Here is a 26,104-nt window from a genome sequence, read left to right as displayed (position 1 = left end):
CCACCCTCCACCCGAGGCTCCAGTGCACGAGGGTTAGGGTGGCTCCAGTGCATGAGGGTGAGTGTCCGCCACTGAGCTGCTGGGAGTGATGCTTAACCTTACGTGCTGACACGGCCAGGGAGTGGTGCCCAGTCATGTGGTCTGACCTGCGTCTGGCTGTTGCCAGGTGGGTTCTTTTGAATGTGATCAACGTCGGCAATCAACCGACTTAATAAAGCTGAATACCCCATGATGTAGGTGGGCCTTGTCCCATCAGTTGAAGGGCTTTAAGAGCAAAGACTGAGATTTCCTGGAGAAAAAGGAGCTCCGCCCCCAGACAACAAGCTGAGTCATAAGACGTTGTGCCTGAGTTTCCAACCTTGCTGCCCAAAGCTGCTTCCAGTTTGGGACTCGAGATGCAGCAGCAACCCTCTCCCGCGGGTCTCCTGCCTGCCAGCCCACCCCACGCAGTTCAGACCGCCAACCACACACTCCCGGGCCAGCTACTCTCCCCCTCCCGATTGAACCCATCTCTGCCTCTCTGCGTGTCTGTCTCTCCGTGTCTGTCTCTCTCCGTATCTGTCTCTCTCCATGTCTGTCTCCCTCCCTGTCCGTCTGTCTTTCTCCGTGTCTGTCTCTCTGTGTCTGTCTCTCTCCATATCTGTCTCTCTCTCCATGTCTGTCTCCCTCCCTGTCCGTCTGTCTTTCTCCGTGTCTGTCTCTCTGTGTCTGTCTGTCTCTCTCCATGTCTGTCTCCCCATGTCCATCCGTCTCTCTCTGTGTCTCTCTCCATGTCTGTCTCTCTCCCTGTCCGTCTGTCTTTCTCCATGTCTGTCTCTCTGTGTCTGTCTCTCTCCATATCTGTCTCTCTCTCCATGTCTGTCTCTCTCCCTGTCCATCTGTCTTTCTCCGTGTCTGTCTCTCTCTGTCTCTCTCCATGTCTGTCTCTCTGTGTCTATCTCCCTGTGTCTGTCTGTCTCTCTCCGTGTCTGTCTCTCCATGTCTGTCTGTCTCTCTCCGTGTCTGTCTCTCTCCGTGTCTGTCTCTCTCTGTGTCTGTCTCTCTCCGTGTCTGTCTCTCTCTCAGGAGGATGTGTATCCATGTATCCTCTTGGTTCTGTGTCTCTGGCGAAGCCTCACTGACACATGCTTCTCTGCAAGGTGTCCCCGTGGGAACATGGCCGCTCGTGAGGCCAGGCCCTGAAGTGGACAGGACCGTCTCCCCTTCCTCTCCAGGGCCCTCCCCGAGCAGAGACCACCCCACCGGCCCGTCCTGCGTGGTCAGCACCCTGGTGCCCTCCCGTACCCGGCACCAGAGCGGCCAGAGGTCAAGCCTCGCAGCCAAACTGGCGGCTGGGCCCGCAGGAAGGGGACGTGGCCGAGAGACTCTTCAGCGACCTCAAGGATCGCTGTGACACGACCTGCCTTAGGCTCCTGCTCCGTCCTCCTCACAGGCCCGGCTGCTTCTCCTAAGTCAGGTCAACAGAGGGAGAGGGTCTCCCGCCCCACCCGTCCTGGGGCACCCCCGCCCCGGCTTCAGGACAGAGCAGCGCTCACGGAGCTGCCGTGCCCTCTCCAGCAGGTGGTCAACAGCCAAATGACAAGCATGGGAAGGACGGGTTTCCACAGCGGACAAGGGGCACGCGCTTTACTGGGCAGGGGGCAGGCCCTGCACAGGGAGGCGAGGAATGAAGCAGGGATTCGTGTCAGGCTTTTCCTGGGTTTTAAGCTATCACCTCCCTTTTCCTCTTTTATTCTTGGGTTTTGTCCTATAAGAGACGCGGTTTCGAAAGTCTCGTCTCCGTCGGCAGGGGGTTGAGTGGTGGGCCCTAAAGTGGAGGCCCTCACCCCGGATCCTGTGACTGGAACCTCATCTGGACGCCGCAGGTGTAATCAGGTCGAGATACAGTCGTTCGGCTGGAACCTAATCCAGTATGAGCGGTGTCCCGGCAAGAAGAGGAAGTGAGGAGGGCACGGCAACCCGCTCCGGGATGCTTGCCTGGAGAATCCCATGGACAGGGGAGCCTGGCAGGCTGCAGCCCATGCGGTCGGAGAGACTCAGACACAACTGAGCGACTAACACACACACACACGAGTCGTGAGCAGCTAACACACACACACATACACACGAGTCGGACACAAGTGAGAGGCTGACACACACACACGAGTCAGAGCACCTAACGCGCGCACGCACACACAACAAGTGGAATACACACTCAGGCGTGACGACGCAAAGACGATGCGTCCAGCAGCCGGGAGCCCCAGCGCCCGCCTGAAGCTGGGGGTGGGGGAGCCTTCAGACAGAGCAGGCCCTGCCCACCCGATTCCAGACGTCCAGCCTCCAGGCCCATGAGACAGCGCGTTTCTGTTCCTTTAAGCCGCCACCGGCACGTGGGGTTCGATCACGACAGGAAATGCTCACTCCACGAAGGTGTGAATCGACTCTCACTCCATGAAGGTGTGAATCAGGCTGCAGGCCGACGGCCTCCCAATTCACAGATGCCGAAAGTCATGAATTGAACGACAGTATCCTCGTGGCGGCCACGAGAACCTTCTGTCCCACCCCCCACCACTTCTGCTCCTCTCACAAGCTACACGCTCGTGAACTTCAGTGAACCCTCCGGAGCAGAAACTGGCAAGGACATCGAGGTAACAGGGAACTCAACACCCAGCCTCAGGGAAGATGAAGAGTCACGTGTCGCCTTCTGAGCCTGAGTCGGCAACTCTGCTCACTTCCTGAAAACAGGCCGTGATGAGTGCGCAGAGCTCGGTCACAGGGGCAGAAATGCCCAAAGCCGCCTCACTGACTCCAGCTTGACCCTGTGCCGCTCAAACGAATGACCTTCAACCCCCAGGCTGCCTTGCACAAGAAGAAACCACCACCCACGTCCGGCACACTGTCCTTTTTGAGAAATTCTATAAGGAAGAGGTGAGGAAGATGTCAAAGAAAACTAACAAATTATCCAGACGAGCAGCAGCTCGTGGGCTGTGTCTTAAGAGAGGAGGCTGTCACAAATGGGCAGGTGAGCTTCAGAGTGACCAGCGTCCCCTCGAGCAAGCGTCACCTCGTCAAGCAGGCAGAGCAGAAGCAGGAGCGAGTTTGGCTCTCACAGCGAGTGCGCGTGTGAATAGCTTTCCCCAGAGTTCACACATCTGCAGTGCTCACAGCATCCACGCTCGTCACACTCACGGCCACTTCGCCCCTCCCATCCCCCAGGGGGACTGTGGCCACACTCCCACCTCCAGGCCTGATGGAAGCCCTGACAGAGGAGACAAGGCCTGGGGGCACACAGGCAGAGGCGGTCCTGAACCCCAGGCACCAGATCTAGGGGCCAGATCCTGAGCACAAGGCTGAACTGCCAGATCAAGTCCTTCTCCAAGCTGGGTCAGCAGGACGAGACTGGGCTCGCCTGCTCCCTGGAAGGAAGCCTATGACCAACCTAGACAGCGTGTTAAATCACAGAGACATCACTTTGCTGACAAAGCTCTGTCTAGTCAAAGCTATGGATTTTCCAGTGGTCATGTATGGATGTGAGAGTTGAACTATAAAGAAAGCTGAACACAGAAGAATTGATGCTTTCGAACTGTGGTGTTGGAGAAGACTCTCGATAGTCCCTTGGACTGCAAGGAGATCCAACCAGTCCATCCTAAAGGAAATCAGTCCTGGGTGTTCATTGGAAGGACTGATGCTGAAGCTGAAACTCCAATACTTTAGCCACGTGATGTGAAGAACTGACTCATTGGAAAAGACTCATGCTGGGAAAGATTGAAGGCAGGAAAAGGGGGAGACACAGGATGAGATGGTTGAATGGCATCACCGACCCAATGGACATGAATTTGCGCAAACTCTGGGAGACAGTGAAGGACAGAGGAGCCTGGCGTGCTGCAGTCCATGGGGTCACAGAGACACGGACACAACTCAGCGACTGAAGAACGGCAATCTCAAAGTCTAGAAGAAGTAATGAAGTAAGAGTAACCACTCTGTTATCAGAAACTGAGGAAACCCTAAAGGCAAGATAAGCACCCACGGGGAAAGCCTGAGTTGTCGCGGTGGAAACGGCCCCCACAGGGTACGGATGCCCTGAAGCGACTGTGCTCTGAAGGCAGAAACCCACATTCTTCCGGCTTCATGGGATTTCAGCCTGGCCTCACCAACCCGGTGGGGTAGTCCAGGGACCAGGCCCTTCCCTGGCTGAGCCCTGGCCCCACGGCCGTTCCACGTCACCACCTGCGGAAACCTTGGGAAGATTCCGTGCAGGGAAAGATCCCGAGCCAACAGTCACCAGCTGGCGGTGAAGGCAGAGCAGCTGAAAAGGAAGAAGATAAAGTCCTACCCCACGATATTAGAAAGGGTTCTCTCCTGCCAGAAGGAAGAGTTAAAACCTCGGCCCCGATTAATGAATGACCCCAGCCAAGGCGGTGCCTAGACAGCGTTTTAAAGATAAACTGTTTTAAATCCAATGATCCAACTGAGTTTGCTTGCATTTACAGGTCCTTTGTTTTTAACCGTCTGTGACCACCAAAAGGCATCCCAAACAGAGCCCTGCTTCATGACACAGAAGAGGTGAGCCCTCTGGGAGTCTGGGAGGCCCGCAGGCTGACACCAGCATCAGAACGAAAACCAGTTTTGTGGGACTTCACTCCCGGATCAGTCGGCAACTAACCACAGTCATCCTAACCCATGCCTGTAAGATGAGGGTTTCTTTTCCCTTCTATAAATAAAAGAACCCAAACCCCAAATGATTTCCAACTCAAGAAATGCCAACACATGGGAGACAGGAAAATGCATTTATTTCCACATTTCAATACACACAATGACATGTACCCAAATCAGCATCTGTGTCATTCCTGTCATTTCTGTTTGGCCATCTGAAGCCTGAACAAAAAGCAAGAATACATATGATGTACAAACCACCCAAAGAATTACCTGCTCATAAGTTAATCCCTCACCTATGATTCACTGATTGGGCTTTATGAAATAATTCTCAAGGTCAAACAATTAAAACTGGAATTCTCAAATTACTTCATTCTTTTCAGACATAGATTTACTAAAAATAATTCAATAACAAGACCAAACAATTCAAATAAAGGGACGTTGTTTAGCAGTCTAGTATTAAGAAAAATGGCAAATCCAAAGAAAATACAGTTATGTAACAGAGTTAACTTTAAGAAACAAAAAGTCTCACAGATGAGGACATTAAATCCCAACCTCCTTTACCTTCAACAGATACTCTGTTGTCCTAGGAGAATTAACTTTTAAAACGAGATTATCAAAGAAAAAGTCAATTATTTGTGAAATCCTCTACTTATTAAAGCAGGAAACTAAAAGCATTTCAGATTTTTTGAAGCAAGTTTTAACTTGCTTCAAAGACAAGACTGAACTGCAAATACGATGTTAAGAAAGCACTTTAACTCTATAAAGGGTTTTCTCAAAATATCAAGTTATCCAAAATGGCTTCTGATCTGGGGTACCCACCCAGTAGATATCCTAGGTATTTCTCAAAGAATCTGCGTTTTGTCTTCCTCTCCATAATATACAGTCTTCTGAGAAATACACAGCACACAACAAATGTTTTCCTGAAACAATCACCTCCCTTACCTGAGGTTTCACTTCCCGAGGTTTCAGATGACACTTGGTCAACCACGGCCCAGAAATATTAAACAGAAAATTTCAGAAATAAACAATTTGCAACTTTTGAATCGTGTGCTGTTTTGTTTATTATAGGGTATTGTTATAACTATGATATTTTATTATTAGTTATTGTTGTTAATCTCTCATGGTTCCTAATTTATAAATTAAACTTCATCAAACGTATGGATGGTGTAGGAAAAACATCACATATACAGAGCTTGGTTCCACGTGCAGTTTCAGGCACCCACTGCAGGTCTTGGAATGCATCTCCAGAGGATAAGGGGGGAGCATGGTAATTCTAACCCACGGGGAGGATATTAAGCCTTTTCTGAACAATCGAAGGAAACAAAGGATTCTACACATGTTTACCAAGTGTAGTTATCTCCTGCTCGACAGACTGGGTGTGTCCTAATACAATTCCCTAGAAAGTACATTGTCCACAGACTGATTGTAAAACCAGAAATGCCTTCTGGGGGTGAGCAGGTATCCGGATATAACTGCATCCATTAACAGAACAAAAACTCTTTCAAATCAATCCTATCAAAGTATTCTGTTTAAATTTTTTTTTAATGCCATTGACCAAAAAGTATTTTGCTTGAACTTAGTTTGTCATATTTAAATATAACAAAATTATGTTATACATAAAAGTAGAAATTTTAAATAATTCCCTCAAGAGTCAAATTCACAGAGATAAAAAGCAAAAAAGTAGTCACTGGGGGGTGGAGGGCAGGGGGTCAGGTTTGTGTTTAATGGGGACTGAGCTTCAGTCGGAAGATGAGGAAGTTCTGGAGATAGTAGTGGTGATTGGCACCAAGAATGATAACGAGCGTAATGCCACCACGCTGTACACAAAAATGAGTGAACTGCTAAATTTTACGTGTATTTCATCACAAAAAATTCCACATGGTTAAAACTGGCAGACAGAGGACAGATAAGAAAATAGAAAGATGACGGATAGGTGATGCTCGGTGGGAAGATGATAGGTAGATAACATGACTGCATGAGCAAACAGCGCCAGGAGGCTCCAGCAGCCGGACCCTTGCCCTGGACGCCCACAGTCACCTGCCCGTGGCCGAGCAGGCCCAGGCTCCTGACCTGGACCCGACTCGCAGGCGACCTGCTGAGAGGCAGCTTCTGGCCAGGAAGGTCTGGGCGGCCGGGATTCTGTGGCCGCACCCCCAGCCCCGGCCTCCCTAGAGGAGCGGGGTGACTCTAAACCCCGAGCGTCTGCAGCTCACCCTCCCTGGTCTCAGGGCGCAGCTGCAGGTCTCACTCGAGCGGCCAGGCTGTTCATCAGACTGGGAATTAGTGACGTTCGGAATGAGCTTTTACAGCTGCTGCAGAAAAGGTGCCGACCAAGGGAGCAAGAGGTCCACGGGCTCTGAGAAGTGGGAGCGCAACGTCCTCCCACAGCCCGGGCTGCGTGAAACGAGCTCAACGGAGCCCAGGGGAGCGCCACAGCGCTCGAGGCTGCCCTGAAGCAGGAGCCCGCCAAAGAGCTGCAGTCTCGGCAGGAACTCCAAGTGTTAGAAACGGCCTCCGTTCACGCTGACTTGCCCTTTCTCAGGACCGGCAGCCAGTAAGACAGGAAGAACCACCCCCCAGTCCCTGGTTCCTGGAGTCGGCAGAGTCATGTTCCTCTAACCCAGCCAGCCGGTGCCCCTCGGAAGGCTCAGAGCCAACCCTGGCTGAGGGGTCGCTGCGGGCGCTGGGCAGAGTGGCAAGCTAGACGTGTGCACACACTGTGTGTGCACACATGTAACACACACTTGCACATGCGGACACACATTGCATACCTGGCTGCACACACATGCACATGTACACGCTTACCTACCTGCACACTCGTGCATGTGTACAACATACACGCACACACACACGTACGTATACCTGCATGCACACACACATGTATGCCTACCTGTGCACTCATACACACACATGCACATGTGTGTACAACATATATGCACATGTGTGTACAACATATATGCACACGTGTATGTGTCTACATGCATGCACGCACATGTTTACCTACCTGCACACTCACACACACATGCACGTGTACAACACACATGCGCATGTATACCTGCATGCGTGCACACACGTGTGTGTCTGCCTGTACGCTCATATACACGCATGCACAACATGTAGGTACATGTCTACCTGCACACTCGTGCACATACACTTGTACAACATACGTGCATACACATGCACACATGTACACATATAGCTGCATGCACACGCAGGCACCTCATCCCACCCCCACAATTAGTGGCACAGCTCTACAGATCTCAAAGCACAGGCCAGAGCACACAGCTGCTCGAGAACGCCCGGGGAAGCAAGCAGCCAGTAACCCCGACAGTGGCATGAACACCTGCCAGGTAAGGAAACGTCTGACGACAAACGTCTAACGTGGAGGAGGGGACTCTGAATTCTGCTCGAACAGGAATGAGATTTGGTTGAGCATTTTCCAAACAGCTCCACGCGACGCATGTTAAAAGACAGTTTTCAAGAAAGGGCAAAATCACGACTTTCCCAACAGATACAAAAATAAAGACATGTTCAAGGCCTCGGTTATCTCACTTACTGAGGGAGCCAGACCAATGACCTAAGCACCTCAAGGGTCAAGAGGGCACAGGTGATCGGGGGCCCAGAGGCGGGGACCTCGGGGGAGGGAGGCGGAGAACAGGAACACGCAGGGAACAGCACAGGGGTGGTCAAGTCTTGTGCAGACACAGACAAACTGCTTCTCACAAGGAAAGTGACTACTCATCCCCTCAAATCTGCCTCAAGTCCCCAGTGATGTCCCCAGGGATGTCCCCACACCTTTCCTTTAGAGCACCAGCCACCCAGGCTGGGCCTGTCGCCAGCAACTTGACCCAAGTTCACTCCAGGACGAGAGGCCATCTGCCTTCCTCACCGTGGTCCCCGGGGCTCAGCACAGTGTGCAGTTCGCAGCAGGTGCTCGAAAAGAGTGTGGACAGAACCGGTGAGAGGAGGGGTCCAGACTGTGCTCACCCCGTTGCCCATCAGACCTGAAGCCAGAAGGGACCAGGAGGGGCCAGGAGGGATAGGAAGGGGTCAGGAGGGGCCCGGAGGGATCAGGAGGGGACAGAAGGGATCAGGAGGGGCCAGGAGGGACCTGAAGGGACCAGGAGGGATCAGGAGGGGTCAGGAGGGGCCCGGAGGGATCAGGAGGGGACAGAAGGGATCAGGAGGGGCCAGGAGGGACCTGAAGGGATCAGGAGGGGCCAGGAGGGATCAGGAGGGGACAGGAGGGATCAGGAGGGGACAGGAGGGATCAGGAGGGGTCAGGAGGAATCAGGAGGTGCCAGGAGGGGCCAGGAGGGATCAGGAGGGATAGGAAGGGGTCAGGAGGGGCCCGGAGGGATCAGGAGGGACCTGAAGGGATCAGGAGGGGCCCGGAGGGATCAGGAGGGGACAGAAGGGACCTGAAGGGATCAGGAGGGGCCAGGAGGGATCAGGAGGGGACAGGAGGGGTCAGGAGGGACCTGAAGGGATCAGGAGGGGCCAGGAGGGATCAGGAGGGGACAGAAGGGATCAGGAGGGGCCAAGAGGGATCAGGAGGGGGCAGGAGGGATCGGGAGGGGCCAGGAGGGACCTGAAGGGATCAGGAGGGGCCAGGAGGGATCAGGAGGGGACAGGAGGGATCAGGAGGGGTCAGGAGGAATCAGAAGGTGCCAGGAGGGGCCAGGAGGGATCAGGAGGGGGCAGGAGGGACCTAAGGCCACTTTGCTGAGACGGTGGCTGAGGTGCCTCCCAGGGCTCCTTGGAGGTGGCTGAGCCCAGAAGCTGAGAGTCAGTCAAGGAGGACGATGAAATGCCCCCAGAGAGAAGGCAAAGGCAGGTAAGAAGGGGCACAGCGAGATTAGATAAAGCCAAGGACACAGCAACTCGCGGCCACCAACGGGGCAGGACACGCCCTCAGAGCCTAAGGCCCAGCCTCTGCAGGACTCGGGCTCCTCAGAAACCCACTCTGCCACCAACGGGGCCGCGGGGCCAGCCGGCCACAGAGCATCCCCGGCAGCCCGCCCTCCCGGTCTTCAGGGACCGCACCTGAGCTCAGGGAAGGGCGGGCTCGGCCCCGCTGTCTCCAGGGCAGGTGGAGACAGCCGACAGCTGCTCCGTCTGTGTGAGCGCATTTCAGACCACAGGGCTGGCTTGCTGACCGAGCGCATAAACGCTGATCACTTCGCCCGGCTCAGAACCCCACCAGCGAAGCCCACCTCACTGCCTCCTGGTCCTGGGGAGGGGCCCCAGAGTTACAGCACACACAGGGTCGAGGTCAGCCCTGGCGTTCGGTGCTTCCAAAGCAGCAGCTGCCATCTGGCTAAAATCGGTGCTGGAGCCGCGTCTCGGGTAAGTTGTAAGGACCACGGCTCATTTCGTGCAAGATCCCTGAAGAGCCGTGCGTTTACCCATCTCTGCCGACGGTGTTACCAACGCACCATGCAGTTTACTCTCCACACCTGAACATTCACTTTCAAATCCAGGTCAGCACCTCAGCTGTGACTCCGAACAAAAGAGCTTCTCGACGAGATGCAAACGATCACCCTCTCCCCGCTGGTAAAGCCAGTTTGTTCTCTGTGAGCCTGCTTCCTTGCTGTCAGATTCACTGGCCTGTTATCGCTTTAGATTCCACATGTAAGTGACATCATACAGTACCATCTTTGTCTGACATTTCACTTAGCATAACACCTTCCAAATCCACTGATGTTGTTGCAGATAGCATTATTTCATTCTTTATGGCTGAGCAGCATCCCATGGTGGGGTGGACACCACCCCTTCTTTATCCACTCATCCGTCATCTGTTGACGGACACTTAGGCTGTCTCCGAATCTTGGCTGTCATGCTGTAAACAGTACTGCTGTGAACGCTGGGGTACGTGTATCTTTTCCAATTAGTGTTCTGAACACTGCATTCTTTGAGCCAATAAATACTGCTTTAAAAGTTTTCAATTTAAGGCAGAACCATAATTCTAACCTGGAGTATTATTTGATACACTAGTTCAGCATCACACAAAACCACCTTCAAGAGCTAGATTTCATTACTATCTAATCTTAGTCTTTCAAGAAAATGCCCTATCTGGAAATTCTCGTGGCTGAGGATTTTTGATAAGATTCTAGCAATTTAACATTCGGTCACTGTGCATTTGGCCACAACGTGTAATAAAGGCACCTCTGATTTTTAGAAATAGAGGAAAACACAAACTTACAGCACCTCCCCTGTGTTCTCACGTCCCAGGAACAAGTCCACCTGTTTGAGTGAGGAAAGCAAGGCCATAAGGGAGACTCGGAACCAAGGAGTCCTTGAAGATGCGCCCAGCCCAGCCACTCCGGGGAGTTCTTCAAAGCAGCCTGGACACAGGCAGGAGCTTCCAAGGTCTCTGGTGAAGTCTCATAATGTGGGTGACAAGCAGCGACTGCAGCTCTTACCAGAGGACAAACACAGCTGCTGCTAGGTCGGGGGACGGAGGAGACCTAGGGCCCGCAGGTCGGGGGGGACCAGGGAGACCTGGGCCCGGGAGGCTGCCCACCCTGCCCGCCCCTGCCCGCAGCCCTCACCCTCCCAAAGGCCACTCCCTGCGGAAACACTACTTTTACAGACAGATGTGCGAGCATCTCAGAAAGAAAGGCTCTTTTGTTCCTCCAACCAGAAAAACCCACAGAACGTATTCTTTTCAAGCAACGCCCTGGAAGACCGTGGGCTCTGGGTCCCCTTGCGCAGCCGTCACCTTCCCCGGACGCAGCGCGGACACCCTCATGCCACAGGCCTGGCTCAGCCCACTCCCCTCAGCCAGGCCTCTGCTCCAAGACACGGGGCCTTGGACGCCTGGGTGTGGGCATGCGTGGAAATACAAGTGGCCCTTCAACAACAGGAACTGAATGCGTGTCTGGAACCGAGGGGAAAAAAAGCAAGGTCCCAGCCCCGCACCCTCTTTCCAAAAGCAGGTGAGAAATTATAAACTGGAAATCGAAACTTCTAATGCAGGCCACAGCAATCAAAAGTCGTTAACAGAGGACGTGCCCAGTGTTTCAGCGGTTAAGAATCCGCCTGCCGATGCAGGGGACACCAGTTCGATCCCTGGGTCAGGAGGACCCCACCCGCCTCGGGGCAACCAAGCCTGAGCACCAGCGCTACTGAGCCCGCGTGCTGCAAGTACTGCAGACTGAGCACCTCGGGCCCGGGCTCTATAACAGGAGAAGCCCCCACAGTGAGCAGCCCGAGCGCCACATCTACAGAGTGGCCCCCACGCAACTAGGGAAGAGCCCACACAGCAATGAAGACCCAGCACAGCCACAGATAAATCAGTAATTGTTTTTCTAAAGTAATGTAAACGCCAATCAGTGGTCAGTCAGGGACGGGCCCAGCCCACATGCAGCAGGCCATCAGGGCGAGGGGCGCAGGGCTGGGTCCCACCTGTCCTGCTCTGTCTGGGTGCTGCCCAGGCGTGCGGGAGCCAGGCTGCCCCTCACCCGGGTCTCTGTGGGCAGCATCCCCCGGGGAGCAGGCGGGAAAAGCGTTCTGCATGTGGAGGGCACCCACGTGGTACCCAGACAGGTGGAAAGGAGCCCACTACACATGATGAGGCGCCGAGCTCAAATCCAGGCCCCCAGCGCCCCGCGCCACCTGGCCCTGAGCCTCCTGGTCTGGAAGAGGCAGTGGTGAAAATACCAACCGCACAACGCCGCTGTAGGAAATGAGAGACGAGGCCCCAGCAGCACTCCGCGTGGTGCCTGGCGCAGGAGAAGCCGAGGGCACCCCTGCTACTCACACTGGTGGGGGGCCAGGGAGGACAGGGCCGTGAGCCAGCAACCCGGACGCCCGGAGAAAACACTTCCCAAGCCAGCTCTCCTTGGGACACCACCCTGATTTCTGAGCGCACTGCAGCAGGGGAGGAGGTCAGAGCACAGACGCCCCTAAAGATGAAGGAAGCATCCATGATGGAGGGCACAGCAGCGTGAAACAAGGCGCTAACGGTGCAGAGACTTTGGTTACGGCGTCGTGAGACCCCGGCTCTGGCCCCTCTTCTGCTCCGACGTTGGACAAATAACTTTCGGGGTCTTGTCTCTTCATCTGAAAGAGGAAGAAGCTGAAAAGGCAAATCTTTGGCCTGCTCTCGTTGACAGGATCATAGCAGACTCCGTGCCCCCGCGAGGCGGCGCCCAGCGTGCCAGGTGTACTCAGGTGTGAAGCCTTTCCAGAGCGGAGGTGCTCCAGCCACGGTCCCGCTGGCCTCATTTTTGCCACGCGCAAACGCTGTCAGGTCAAAGCTAAGCTCCAAGCCCATGTGAGCCCAAAGGATGGGAAACTGAGCAGTGGGCGAGCTGAGCCATGTCAGAGGCGCGAGACCGGCCCGCGGAGGCCAGGCCAGCGTTGAGAGAAGCCCCGGCTCACGCCCACTTCCTCTCAGGCCACAGAACAAGTCGCCCAGCGTTTAGAAATGCTCTGCAGGAGATACACACTCAGCAGGCCTTCTCTTGGAATAGAAACACTCGAGTAAGTGTGTGGGTGTGGGTTCGCTCGGGCTGAGCAGGAAGGTAGGTCTCAGAGAAGAGCTGGTTTTGAAGGCTGGTTGGAAATGATCTGTCAGAGGGAACAAGGGGGTAAGCGGGCACGGCAGCTGGCACCAGGCTCCGCGAGTGGCCTTCCTTCTAAAGGGCTCTGCGCCCGAGACAGAGAGGGCCGCTAAATGTGTCTGTTTTATGGCCAAGAGACAACCAAGATTAGAACCTTACAGTATGGGTCTTATTCCCGGTGCCTCTCTCCAAGCACCTGCCATTCCAGCAACACTGCTGTGACCCTGGCAGAGAAAGCAACGAAGTTTCCATTGCAGAACTAACCACACGCCTGCACAAAGTCAGCTAAGGAAAACAAGAAACAGATCATTTCCTTCAGAAAAGTGTCCAAGAGCTAAATGACTGAGTTCTCTCCCCAGAATATTCCCCAAGTCTGTGCGTGGAAACGTGAGTCTCTCAACACGTGGAAATCAAAAAAACTGATTCTTTAACTGATGGGGCTGTGTCAGGTTGGTATTCAACATACACTGACTGGAAAGCCCAAGAGTCCTACTCCTAGCTGGCTGACCCGAGAGGTGAAAATTCACGTTCCCACAAAAACCTCTACTCAGTGTTTATAGCGGCTTTATTCATAATCACGAAAAACTGAACACAACCCAAACACCCTTCAGCTGATGGACGGCACGTCCACACGACGGAGCTTTGGTGGTGGCGGTTTAGTCACTCAGCTGATGGATGGCACGTCCACATGGCGGTGGCGGTTTAATGGCTCAGGTGTGGACAGTCCATCCACACGATGGGACTTTGGTGGTGGTGGTTTAATTGCTTAGTTGTGTCTGACTCTTTGTGAGCGCATGGACCGTAGCCCACCAGGCTCCTCTGTCCATGGGATATTCCAGGCAGGAATACTGGAGTGGGTTGCCATTTCCTTCTCCAGGAGCTCTTCCTGATCCAGGGATCAAACCCACATCTCCTGAGTCTCCTGCATTGCAGGCACCAGAGCTGCCAGGGAAGCCCACGGTGGAACTTTACTCAGCGATTAACAGGATTGAACACAGACAACAACACAGGTGAAGCTTAAACGCATTAAGCAGAAGGAACCAGGCTCAAAACTCTCCATCCCATATGAGCCCTGGAGACCACGCTGAGGACAGAAAACAGACAGGGGCTGGGGGCTGTGGTGAGTAGAGGGCTGACTCCGAAGGACCAGGGATCTTTTGTAAAAAGATGCAGACGGCTTGTATCTTGGTTGTGCTTGTTGGTACACAGCTGTGTCAAAACTCCTAACCAGGCACTGAAAGACCAAGGTGAATCTTACCGCCTATGTGTGAACTTTCAATAAACCCTAAAAGACAATCTACCAAAAAGCAAAAACTACTATATAGGCAAAAGTTGTTCCCAATTTTTAAGCTACAAAGCCGAAAGCTTTTACATTTCATGTGGAGAAAAAAAAAACCTCCCAGGTTTACCTAGATAGCTTATTCAACATGCAATTGTATACTAAATAGCATCATACTGTCATTAAAGAACAGAACAGGTGGAAAAGTCTGAGTCAACGTACGGCACCTGTTTCCAGAGTCACTTTTTGTGAAGACGAACAAAAATCGTAGGTCAACAGTCTTCATCAGAGGCCCCTGGTGGCGTAGAGGATAAAGAATCTGCCTGCCAATGCAGGGGACACAGGTTCGATCCCTGGTCCAGGGAGATTCCATACGCCAAGGAGCAACTAAGCCCGTGCGCCACAGCTGCTGAACCCACACTCCACAACTACAGCCGCACCCCACCCGACACACCCTAGAGCCCGCGCTCCGCCGCAAAAGCCACCACAACGAGAAGCCCAAGAGCCACAACGAGAGGGTAGCCCTCACTCGCCCCAACTAGAGGAAGCCCACACACCGCAACGAAGAGCCAAGCGCAGCCAAAAGCAGATAAATAAAAACTAAAATTAAAAATAAAAAAGTCTTCATCCTTGTTTTCAGCACTTGGAAAGTACCACGCCACTTCCTTCTGGCCACCTTGACTTCTGATGAGTCAGCTATCGGCTGTCATTATAACCTTTTCTTTCCCCCACTTGCTGCTTTCAGGATATTTTCCTTGGGACTTCCCTGGTAGCCCAGTGGTAAGACTCCACACCCCTACTGCAGGCTGCGTGGATCTGATCAGATCCCACATGCCACACGGAGCGGCTGGAAAAAACAAAAGATGTTTTTCTTGCCTTTTGGTTTTCGGAGTTTCATTATAGCGAGCCTTGCCCGGGTCTCTTTGGGTTTTCCCTGTTTGTGATTCTCTCAGCTTCTGGAATCTGCAGGTTTATGTGAGCTACCGGGTTTGGAAAGTTTTCGGGCATTATTCCTGCTGGTCCTTTGTCAGCCCCAGCCCCGCTTCTCCTCTCCTTCCCCGCCCCTAGCGAGGCAATGTCAGGTTGGGTGCCCACAGGTCCCGGCGGCTCTGTGCACGTCCATTCTGCTTTCTCTCATTTCAGAACAGGCAACACTGACCGCTCTGCCATCAGATAGAAAGCAAAACACAGTTAGGGAGATGAGGTCACGTGGCGGCACGGTCTGGACAAAGAAGTCCGCTCCACCATCCACGACGGCTGCGTGAGGCACGTGGCGCTGAAAGACGGGACACAGTTCAAGCTGGACGTCGTCAGGAGCGGGGACGATCCCAGAGAAGGCGGTGCCGCGGCAAAGGGGGGAGCGGAGCAAAGACGGGCGTCTGCGGTGAGTTCTGAACAGGGCACCTGGGCCGGCTCTGAGGACCCCTCTCCAAAACAGGAGGAGGAGGAGGAGGAGGAAGGAGCACGAGGGTCTGTCATCAAATCATACGCGTGATGAAGCCTCGTTCCAAGAATAAAAACACGTGTGTACATGTGTGTACATGTGTGTGAAATTTCCTTTTTGCAAAGAGGGAAGTTCTGTGAAGTCTCAATGAAACGCGAAGGGCAAGTTCCATTAGGGATCATAGTTTCTATTTTTCCCACAAACTTAAAGATAACGAAGCACAGAGTTATTGTCCAGAGACATTAAATGCGATTCAGGTGTTAGCTCACGAATGCGGTGGACCTCAGTTAGTTCAAGTCTCCAGAATTCAAGCGTACCCGCAAGCCTTAAATACCTCTCCCCACCCACCCCGAGAGTTCCTGGCGCCTCCTCCAGGCGGCCTCCGGGCTGACCTGCCAGCACGTGCAGCTGCACACAGGCAGCCTTTGTCCTCTGAGATCTCTCAGTACAATGGCGCTTTGTCCACCCCGCTGAGCCCAGGCTGCTGATTTTCTTCCACCTATCTTAATACCCACATTCATATTCAGGCCACTGACTTTCTCAAGAAAGCAGAGGAATTCTGCAAATGATGCCTTAACCCCAGAGGGTGCCATTCAGAGTCTTCAGTGGTACTAAAGATGTGACCAACCTACAAAGATGTGAGCCACCCACAAAGACGTGGAACACCCACAAAGACGTGGGCCATCCATAAAGTATGGACCGCCCACAAGGATGCTGACCCACTCACAAAGACATGGACCACCCACACAGACATGGACCACCCACATGGATGTGGACTATCTATAAAGATGTGGGCCACCCACAAATGTGTGGACCACCCACAAAGACGTGGACCACCCACAAGGATGTGGACCATCTATAAAGATGTGGGCCACCCACAAATGTGTGGACCACCCACAAATGTGTGGACCACCCACAAGGATGTGGACCATCTATAAAGATGTGGGCCACCCACAAATGTGTGGACCACCCACAAAGACGTGGACCACCCACAAGGATGTGGACCATCTACAAAGATGTGGGCCACCCACTAAGACGTGGACCACCCACAAAGATGTGGACCATCTATAAAGATGTGGGCCACCCACAAATGTGTGGACCACCCACACAGACATGGACCACCCACATGGATGTGGACCATCTATAAAGATGTGGGCCACCCACAAATGTGTGGACCACCCACAAAGACGTGGACCACCCACAAGGATGTGGACCATCTACAAAGATGTGGGCCACCCACTAAGACGTGGACCACCCACAAAGATGTGGACCATCTATAAAGATGTGGGCCACCCACAAATGTGTGGACCACCCACAAAGACGGGGACCACCCACAAGGATGTGGACCATCTACAAAGATGTGGGCCACCCACTAAGACGTGGACCACCCACAAGGATGTGGACCATCTATAAAGATGTGGGCCACCCACAAAGACGTGGACCACCCACAAAGTGTGGACCACCTACAAGGATGCTGACCCACTCACAAAGACAGAGACCATGCACACAGACATGGACCACCCACAAATGTGTGGACCACCTACAACACTGGCTTTGCAGCCTTAATTTCCAGATCCCAAATCTAAACTAAGATTTATTTCCAAGAACTTTCTCCCAGTAGGAGCCCATCCTGATCTTAAACCCAGGCCCCACCCTCACCCAGTACAGCTTCAGGTGGACCCCCAAGGGAAATCTGAGAGCTGCTTGTCCAGTTTAACTGAATCAGGGGTCTCCTCAGTTCCTGAACTCTTTCCTAAATGCTAAACTCTTTGGGGAGTTTCTACAACTACAGAAAGTTCAGTTCAGTTGCTCAGTCATGTCCGATTCTTTGTGACCCCATGGACTGCAGCACACCAGGGTTCTCTGTCCTTCACCATCTCCTGGAACTTGCTCAAACTCATGTCCATTGAGTCAGTGATGCCATCCAACCATCTCATCCTCTGTCGTCCCCTTCTCCTCCTGCCCGCAATCTTTCCCAGCATCAGGGTCTTTTCAAATGAGTCAGCTCTCCGCGTCAGGTGGCCAAAGTATTGGAGTTTCAGCTTCAGCATCAGTCCTTCCAATGAACACCCAGGACTGATCTCCTTTAGGATGGACTGGTTGGATCTCCTTGCAGTCCAAGGGACTATCGAGAGTCTTCTCCAACACCACAGTTCAAAAGCATCAATTCTTAGGCGCTCAGCTTTCTGTATAGTCCAACTCTCACATCCATACATGACCACTGGAAAAACCATAGCCTTGACTAGACGGACCTTAGAGAACAAAATGAAGCAGGGCAAAGGCTAACCGAGTTTTGCCAAGAGAACAGCTACAGAAAAGACTTTTAGAAAAGTATTCTCCTTTTCATGGGACCTAAACCAGGAGTCAGCAAACTATTTCTGCAAAGGGCCAGACTGAACACTTGAGTTTTCCGGCGCTGTACGGTCTCTGCCGCAGCCACTGAGCTCTACTGCTGTAAAATGCTGGGGCGGGAGGGGGGAGGGGTGCCCATTACACAAAGTAGGGTGGCAGTGAGGCCCAGGTGAGCACCCCCGATCGGCAGAAAGGAGGGGTCATCCATCCCTGTCACACCCATCCTGCTTGTCAGGATCAGGACCTCAAAACCACTCAGCAGCCGCACTCATCAACCAAGAGGGGCAGCTAAAAGCAGAGCCCTCCGCCGCTGGCTGCACGCGCAGTTTGCACAGGCTGTCTACCCACTTCTGTGCCAGCCTCTCGAGGTTAAACACGCAGGCCTCGCAGGCTGGGCCAAGGCATTGGGGATCCGCAGCTCTGCCGCCCCCATCAAAAAGAGCGCATCTCCAGGGTCCACAGCCTGAACGATGCCCTCTTCCCACACAGCGTCCCCCAACTCCCTGATCCAGGAGCAGCTGCCTAGAGAGGGGCTTGTAGTCCTCGGATGGACTGTCCACATCACCTGGCATCCGCTCTCGTGTGCCTCCCGGGGCCGCCCACACGGGCCCCCCAGGACAACACGGCCCTTCACAGGACCGAGGCCCTGGTCCTCCCCAGGAGCCCAGACCTCCTCACTAAGTTCACGGTGCGAGCAAGGACATCCCCTCCTCCAGGCACCACGACTTCATATGTCAGAACTCCAGCATCCTCTCCCGGGGTACCCTTAGGCTGTTCAAGAGAAAGACTTAACCCAACTGCTCCGGAGCCCCCCTTCCTGGAGCTTTCCGCTTCCTGCAGAATCATTTCTTGGTGACCCACCCGAGCCTCTCGTGCCCCGCTGTGACAGGCTTGCTGGTGGCCATGGAGGTTGTGAGTACCCAGGGCTGGGAGACGCTTATTTAGCAAAACACAAAGCTTCCTCCTTCCCAGTACTGCTCAGAGCACACGACCCATTATTAGCGGGTAGATTTCCAGCAACAACTACAGCTGCCCCCCTTTGACAGAGGAGGAAAACGCGGGGAGAGGTGACACAGCCCCGCAATCACACGTATGGTCAGCAGCCCACCCCCCCACCCCCCCGCCCCACCAAGACGTCTTCAGGCCTGGAGCCTGTGAACACGCCGTATTAAACACAGAAATCCATACGGCCAACTGGCCGACCCTAAATGAGGAGACGTCCTGGATGACCAGGAAGTGCCCAGGGTAATCACAGGGTCCTTCAGATACAGGAAGGGGCATGACAGTCAGGGTTCGAGGGCCGTGAGGAGAGAAGGGCCCCACCAGACATGCCAGCTAGAAGACAGAGGAGGAGGAAGCCGTGGGTGCAGGCGGGCCCCGGGGGCAGGAAGGCAGGGAAGACAGTCCTTCCTGGAGGCTTGGAGAGGAACAGACCTCCTGACACCTGGATTCTAACCAGTGAGACCCATCCGGGACGCACCTGCTCTTCTAAGCCACTAAGTCTGTGGTCATTTACTACAACAGCCGCAGGAAACCAAAAGCGATCCTGGGAGTCGGACGCCGCTGCAATGAATGTGGAAGTGGCTTTGGAACTGGGCAATCGCGGAGCCTGGGCGAACTCGGGAACGCGGTGGGAAGGGCCTAGATCGCCTTGAACACGTGCTCAGTCGTTTCGGTTGTGTCCGACTCTTGGCGACCCCATGGACTGTAGCCCACCCGGCTCCCCTGTCATGAGATTCTTCAGGCAAGAACACTGGAGTGGGTTGCCATTTCCTGCTCCAGGAGATCTTCCCCACCCAGGGACTGAACCAAGTCTCCTACGTCTCCTGCACTGGCAGATAGGTTCTTTACCACTAGAGCCACCTGGGAAGCCTACCTTTGAACGGACTGTTAGAAATACAGATGTTAACAACTTGGCCAGGGCTCAGAAGGAAGTCAGGAACGCGGAAGAGAAAAGCCGCTCAAGCCCCGTCTGCATGAACAGATGACAGGCAGGCCCTGGATGTCAGGGCACTGCAGGGACTCCCGGGTGGAAACCGGGGTGTGTCACTAGGAGCTGGAGCAAAGCAGATTTGGGTCAGGAAAGCTCTTCAGGTGCATTCAAACAGGAGTCAGCTACCACCCACCCCAAGGCCTGGGGAAGGAGGAAGGAGAGCTAAATGAGGGAGCACAGTCCCGGGATCTGCTCTGGGGTCTGACAGGGTCTGCTTGGGGTCTGACGGGGTCTGCTTGGGCTCTGACAGGGTCAGCCTGGGCTCTGGTGGAGTCAGCCCTGGTGTCTGGTGGAGGATCTGCCCTGGGCTCTGGTGGGAGGTCAGCCCTGGGCTCTGGTGGGCATCTGCTTGGGCTCTGGCAGGGTCAGCCTGGGCTCTGGTGAGGGGTCTGCCCTGGGCTCTGGTGGGGGGTCAGCCCTGGGCTCTGGCGGGCATCTGCTTGGGCTCTGGTGGGCTCAGCCTGGACTTTGGAGGAGGGTCTGCCCTGGGCTCTGGCAGGCGTCTGGCGGGGTCTGCCCGGGCTCACTGCTCAGTTTCCCATCGTCCTGCCACATTTTCTCCGGAACAGTGATGCAATGTGACACGATATGCATTTCCTTGTCTGCCTCTCCCCTCTGCTGGAATTGGAGCCCATGGAGTGCCGACCCTGGACAAAGCCTGGTCCTGCGTGATCTCCACCAGCTCCAGCCCCATCTCCACAGTGCCACTCCCTCCAGAGGAGCCCCGTGCCAACTGATAGCCACCCAGCAAACCTCCTTTCCCCGCTCTGCCCCACACACCCCTCTGCTGGCAGCCTCGGGATGCCAGCAGGCACTGCTGTCGGAAGGACATGCCAAGGTGGAACAGGAACTCTGACACCTCCCTATCAGTTTCATTATTCAGCACCCGCCCACCCCGTGTGACTGAGAATGGTGATAAAACCAGGTGTCCTCCAGCCGGTCCTCACCCTTCTGCTTCAGTTACACAAATTAAAATGAAAGCAACTTAGAAGACAGGGTGGGGTCGAAAGAAACTTTAAAGGCAAGGCAAAAGGAGGAAAAAGAGGGGCTTTCCTAGAAGTTACACTTTTGCATCTCCAACAAGGATTACCTAAAAGGCAAAAAGTCATACATGCCTTCTCCCTCGAAGTCTCCCTAACCCCACAGGCACAGAGGTGGCCTGTGTGACCGCTGACTCCTAGCCCCGGGTGCCCTGAACACGTGTATATAGGAGATCAGAAATGTGCCCACAGATCTCGGCATTCCACTGTCCCGGGGGCCCAGCTGAGGTCACACTTGGGGTTCCGGGAAGAAGGCGGGTTTCCCAGGCAGCCAGGAAATGAGTCGCTGCCCCCGGGAGCCCAACCAGACACCAAGGACATTTCATCAGCCTTATTACAAAATCCTCTGACAGTAAAGATTCTGGCTGCAACATGTCCTCAGCACCAAAGAAGAAAGTGGCTGATCGACATTACTTCTTCAAACCTTGAATGCCAAGATGCCTGTTCTGACACCAAACAGTCAGCTCCTGTTCCAGAAACACCGCGCATGTGGTAAAAGCTTCTAATGGCAGCCGCAGCTGGGTTCTGGGTTTGGGTCCCCCAGCACTGATCCTGAACTAGCCTTGTGTAAACCAAGGCAGCAGTGAGGTCCAGTCAACCAACCAAACGGGCCTCAGGACCAGCCTCATGCAGAACACACAGACAAGTTATGCTAACTTGGTCTGATTTCTAGAGCTCTGGTTCCATTGCTACCAAATGCTTAATGCTGGAGAGTCAGCTAAGGAAAGGATCTCAGAGGAACTTCACTCTGCAGCCTGGAGGCAGAGAAAGAGCAAGGGAGGTGCACTTGTACCCGGGAGATGGGAGACGCTGCGTTTCACAGCATGTTTGCAAACAAATTAGTCAAGATGTTAACAACTCTAACAACAAAAAAGACAGCCAAGAGAAAGCAAGAGGGAGGGAGGAGGGGCAGACGTTGGAAAGCAGCCATCATTAATTCAGTTTTAAATAGAGGATGAGTTATATTCTTGCTTATTCAGCAGACTGGTGCACCCAAGTTGGCAACTTTTAAATTCTGCACAGGAACTTCCAGCGTAAATGTCACTTTTTAAAGTGCAGATATTTAAAAAGTCAGACCTTGAAGTTTCAGGCTTTAAAAAGTCAAGCCCATTGAAAACGCATCATACTAATTTACAGCTTACTTATTGTGGGATCTTATTCTTTTTCATGGGGAAGAAAATACATTCTATTGTAACACTCATGTCAGTGTAACTACACAGAGTTAACAAACTGAAAGGTTGAGTCAAGATCCGCTGATGTATTCTACTTTTGAAAAACCACAAATATACTACACATACTTAAAATAATTGTTGTTCAGTCGCTAAGTCATCTCCGACTCTTTGTGACCCAATAGACTGCAGCACACCAGGCTCCTCTGTCTTCCACTATCTCCTGGAATTTAATCAAATGGCTATCTTCAAAATGCTTCTGCAGAAAATCACTTCAAAGCCCCAAAACATGCATGAGCCCTGACGATGGCGACGATAAGTGGAAAATACAGACACGTCTGGCACTGAGGGAGGGGACCTGAGCTCTGCTTCCCACCTAAGCCCTCAGGGGAGGTTCAGGGCCTCTGTTTTCTCTTCTGTCAGGAGAGGCAGTTTATACTAGCTCTGCTCACCCCTCAAGGTGGCTGTGGACAGCGACTGAGACCCTGTTGGTGGGAGGGCTTCAGTGCCTCCGGTTACCAGCAGCTGGCTGGGCTGGGCGCTCCATAAGCAGGCACCAGCGGTCCTCTCTTTGGGGCCCAGGGTGCTTTCCTGGTTTGTTGCTAAGATGTACCCAGTCGCTGAATCCTCAGCTTTCCAACCAGCAGAGGAGTCAAGTAGGAACAAAGAGGGGCCAAGGGTGGCCACACACCGTGAGGAGGGGCCTGATACAGACGACGGGGTTACCTGCAGAGCAAGGGAGGGACCCAGCGTGGGGCAGCAGACGCCTGGCCTGGGGGCCCCTGCTCCAGGAGACCCTGCCCTAGGGGACCCCTGCCCTGAGGGACGCTTCTCTCCAGCTAGAAGCCCCCGCCCTCACCTGCAGTGTCCCAGATGGAGATGTTGTAGGAGCGCCACTGCTTCAGGTAGAAGGCGCCGCCCACCGTGCTGACCGTGTCCGGGAAGCGCCGCTCCATGTACCTCTGGAGCAGCGACGTCTTGCCCACGTTCATGTCCCCCAAAAGCACGATCTTCCCGTCGGGCTTCCTCATCTTCCCCCAGGGGACACCTCTCCGCTCCCCCACGCCCTCCTGGCCCGTGCGCCCGGTGCGCGGCTGGATCCGCCGGACGCCCCGAAGCTACTCTGACCCGGGACTGACAGAGAGGCAGCCTCTCGGGAACCCTCCCTTCCGGACGCCTGGGAACGCGGGAGAGAAAGCGCGGCTAGGCGCTGGGCCGGAGCTGGGACCCAGCCCGACGCCCGCCTAGGTGTCCCGCCGGCGGCGGCCAGTCCGGGATCCAGGGCGGTCGGCCCCGCCCCCGACCGCCCACTCCCGGGCTGACCACGCCCCCCATGCCGCCCACGCCCCGGGCTGGCCCCGCCCCGCCCCGGGCTGGCCCCGCCCCTGACGGCCCACGCCCCGGGCTGGCCCCGCCCTCTCCCCGACCCCCAGGGCACTCACCTGCCGCCCGCCAGGCGGGGTGGACCTGTCTTCTGGCCGGCCCCGCGCTCGTTCCCCCAGCGGGCGGCACTCGGAAGACCCGGGCAGGTTGGGGGGGGCGGGGCAGGTGGGGGCGCCAGGTGGGAAGGCTGGCGGACGCAGAGCCGAGTCCCGGGGTGGACACAGCGCAGGGGCGCGGCCCGGCTGCTGACCCAGGCGTCCCGGCGCGGGGCGGGCTCCGGCCCCAGCACCTGGCTTCCTCCTCCGCAGGCGCAGGTGTGGCCGTGACCGTCCGCGAGGACCGGTCCTCCGCCTGTCTGCCGGGGCCCTGGCGGATGTCGTTTTCGCTCACTTTGGCGAGAAGTGGGTTGTGCTGTTGTAGATCAGAGCGAGACGAGGACCGCCGTCGCCACTTGACTTCGGAGTGGACGTCTGACTTTGGCAGTTGTGCTGATCGGGTCTTTACTGGAGACGCCGGCGGTGCTCCAGTGTGAACACCGGGGGCGGTGTTTGCTGAGGCCCCGCCGTCCGGGTTCTCTGAAGAAGGAGGGGCGGGGGCGCGGAAATGCGGACGGGAGGCGGGGTGTGAGGGCGTCTCACCCGAGGAGCACCGGCCTTGCCCGGCTTCTGCCCCGCAAGCCCGAACTCTGCCCTTGGTCACTGCCCACTGCGAGCCCCAACCCCCGATTTCTGGAGTCCCTCTCCCGCCCTCCATCCCTCCGTGGCCCTAACTGCTTACTTTCTACCGCTCCCTAATAAAGCTGTGGTTTCTCCAGTGGTCATGTATGGATGTGAGAGTTGGACAATAAAGAAAGCTGAGCACCGAAGAATTGGTACTTTTGAACTGTTGTGTTGGAGAAGACTCTTGAGAGTCCCTTGGACTGCAGGGAGATCCAACCAGTCCATCCTAAAGGAAATCAGTCCTGAATACTCATTGGAAGGATTGATGCTGAAGCTGAAATTCCAATACTCTGGCCACCTGACGCGAAGAACTGACTCATTGGAAATGACCCTGATGCTGGGAAAGATGGAAGGCAGGAGGAGAAGGGGATGACAGAGGATGACACGGTTGGATGGCATCCCCGACTCAATGGACATGAGTTTGAGCAAAGTCTGGGAGTTGGTGACGGACAGGGAAACCCGGCGTGCTGCAGTCCATGGGGTCGCAGAGAGTCGGACACAACTGAGCAACTGCATTGAACTGAATAAGGGTGTACTGCTGACCTTCTATGCAGTCTCCCTCTCTGGGAAGTAAGCTGCAGGAGGGAAGGGCTTTTTGTGTCCATTTTGTTCACCACTCTGTGGCATGAAGAGGATCGCGCAGCTAGTAGCTGCTCAAGAAAGCTTAGGGTCAGGGCACAGTGGGTGACTTCACCATCCTGGTGAGGCCACGAGGGGTTCCAGGCAGACATCACTGCCAGCTGGGCTCCACACCCAGGTCCTCTGGTGGTGTATGTTTCCCTAGGACAGGGAGCTAATTCTGCATCCTACCAGCTCACCGCACCTTTCCAGGCAGCTCCCTCATCCAATAGACATGGGGTCAGGAGTCCCTGAAGGTGGGTTTTTTTATTTTTAATTGGAGGATAACTGCTTTACAGTGTCCTGTTGGTTTCTCCTGCACAACAGGCGAATCAGCCTCTGTGCAGTTGCTAAATCAGTCGTACGTGTACATATACCCCCTCCCTCTTGAACTCCCTCCCACCTGAGCCCCGTCCCATCCTTCCAGGTGGAGGCTGGGTCTTTTGTTTCCTTTCTCTGGCATCTTCCCAGTACCTACAACTGGAAGGCAGTCCCCACTCAGTCAGTGTGTGTTTAAATAAATGTGTTGGTTTGCTAAATGCTGTCTCCATTTGAAACACTGATGTATTTTGAGCCGGTTTTGAGGAGCAGGGATGGTTCCAGTGGCACAGTGGGAAAGGAATCTGCCTGCCAATGCAGGAGACCCAGGAGACCAGGGTTCAATCTCTGGGTTGGAAAGCTCCCCTGGAAGAGGAAATGGCAACCTGCTCCAGTGAGAATCCCATGGACAGAGGAGCCTGGTGGGCTACAGTCCACGGGATCTCAAAGAGTCAGACATGACTAAGCACACACACACACACACACACACAACATATAGAATTCTACCTGGAACATAGAATTCACTCAGAAAGTTTGTTCAAAAATTTGTCCAGCACTCTGAAAAACTAAATTTAACCAGGAGA

The 26,104-nt window shown here is 54.4% G+C and overlaps 1 protein-coding gene across 2 annotated transcripts in view; it reads right to left on the bottom strand.

The window, feature by feature from the left end:
* The window catches only part of RAB20 (RAB20, member RAS oncogene family), a 33,172-nt gene extending 7,484 nt beyond the window's left edge, over nucleotides 1-25,688 (bottom strand). Inside the window, exon 1 of one of the 2 annotated variants that reach the window (XM_070380743.1) lies at nucleotides 23,925-25,688. In XM_070380743.1, coding sequence (XP_070236844.1) covers nucleotides 23,925-24,618 — 694 coding nt within the window. In that variant the 5' untranslated portion in view covers nucleotides 24,619-25,688. Of the gene's footprint in view, nucleotides 1-23,341; nucleotides 23,757-23,924 lie in introns of those variants that run through there. The other variant, XM_005904641.3, reaches the window with a different exon arrangement.
* Nucleotides 25,689-26,104: the final 416 nt, after the last annotated feature.

Source organism: Bos mutus, chromosome 12, assembly GCF_027580195.1.
Source record: "Bos mutus isolate GX-2022 chromosome 12, NWIPB_WYAK_1.1, whole genome shotgun sequence".
Taxonomy (NCBI): Eukaryota; Metazoa; Chordata; class Mammalia; order Artiodactyla; family Bovidae; genus Bos; species Bos mutus.
Note: the sequence above shows the minus strand (reverse complement) of the source record. Positions and strands in the feature narration are given on the sequence as shown.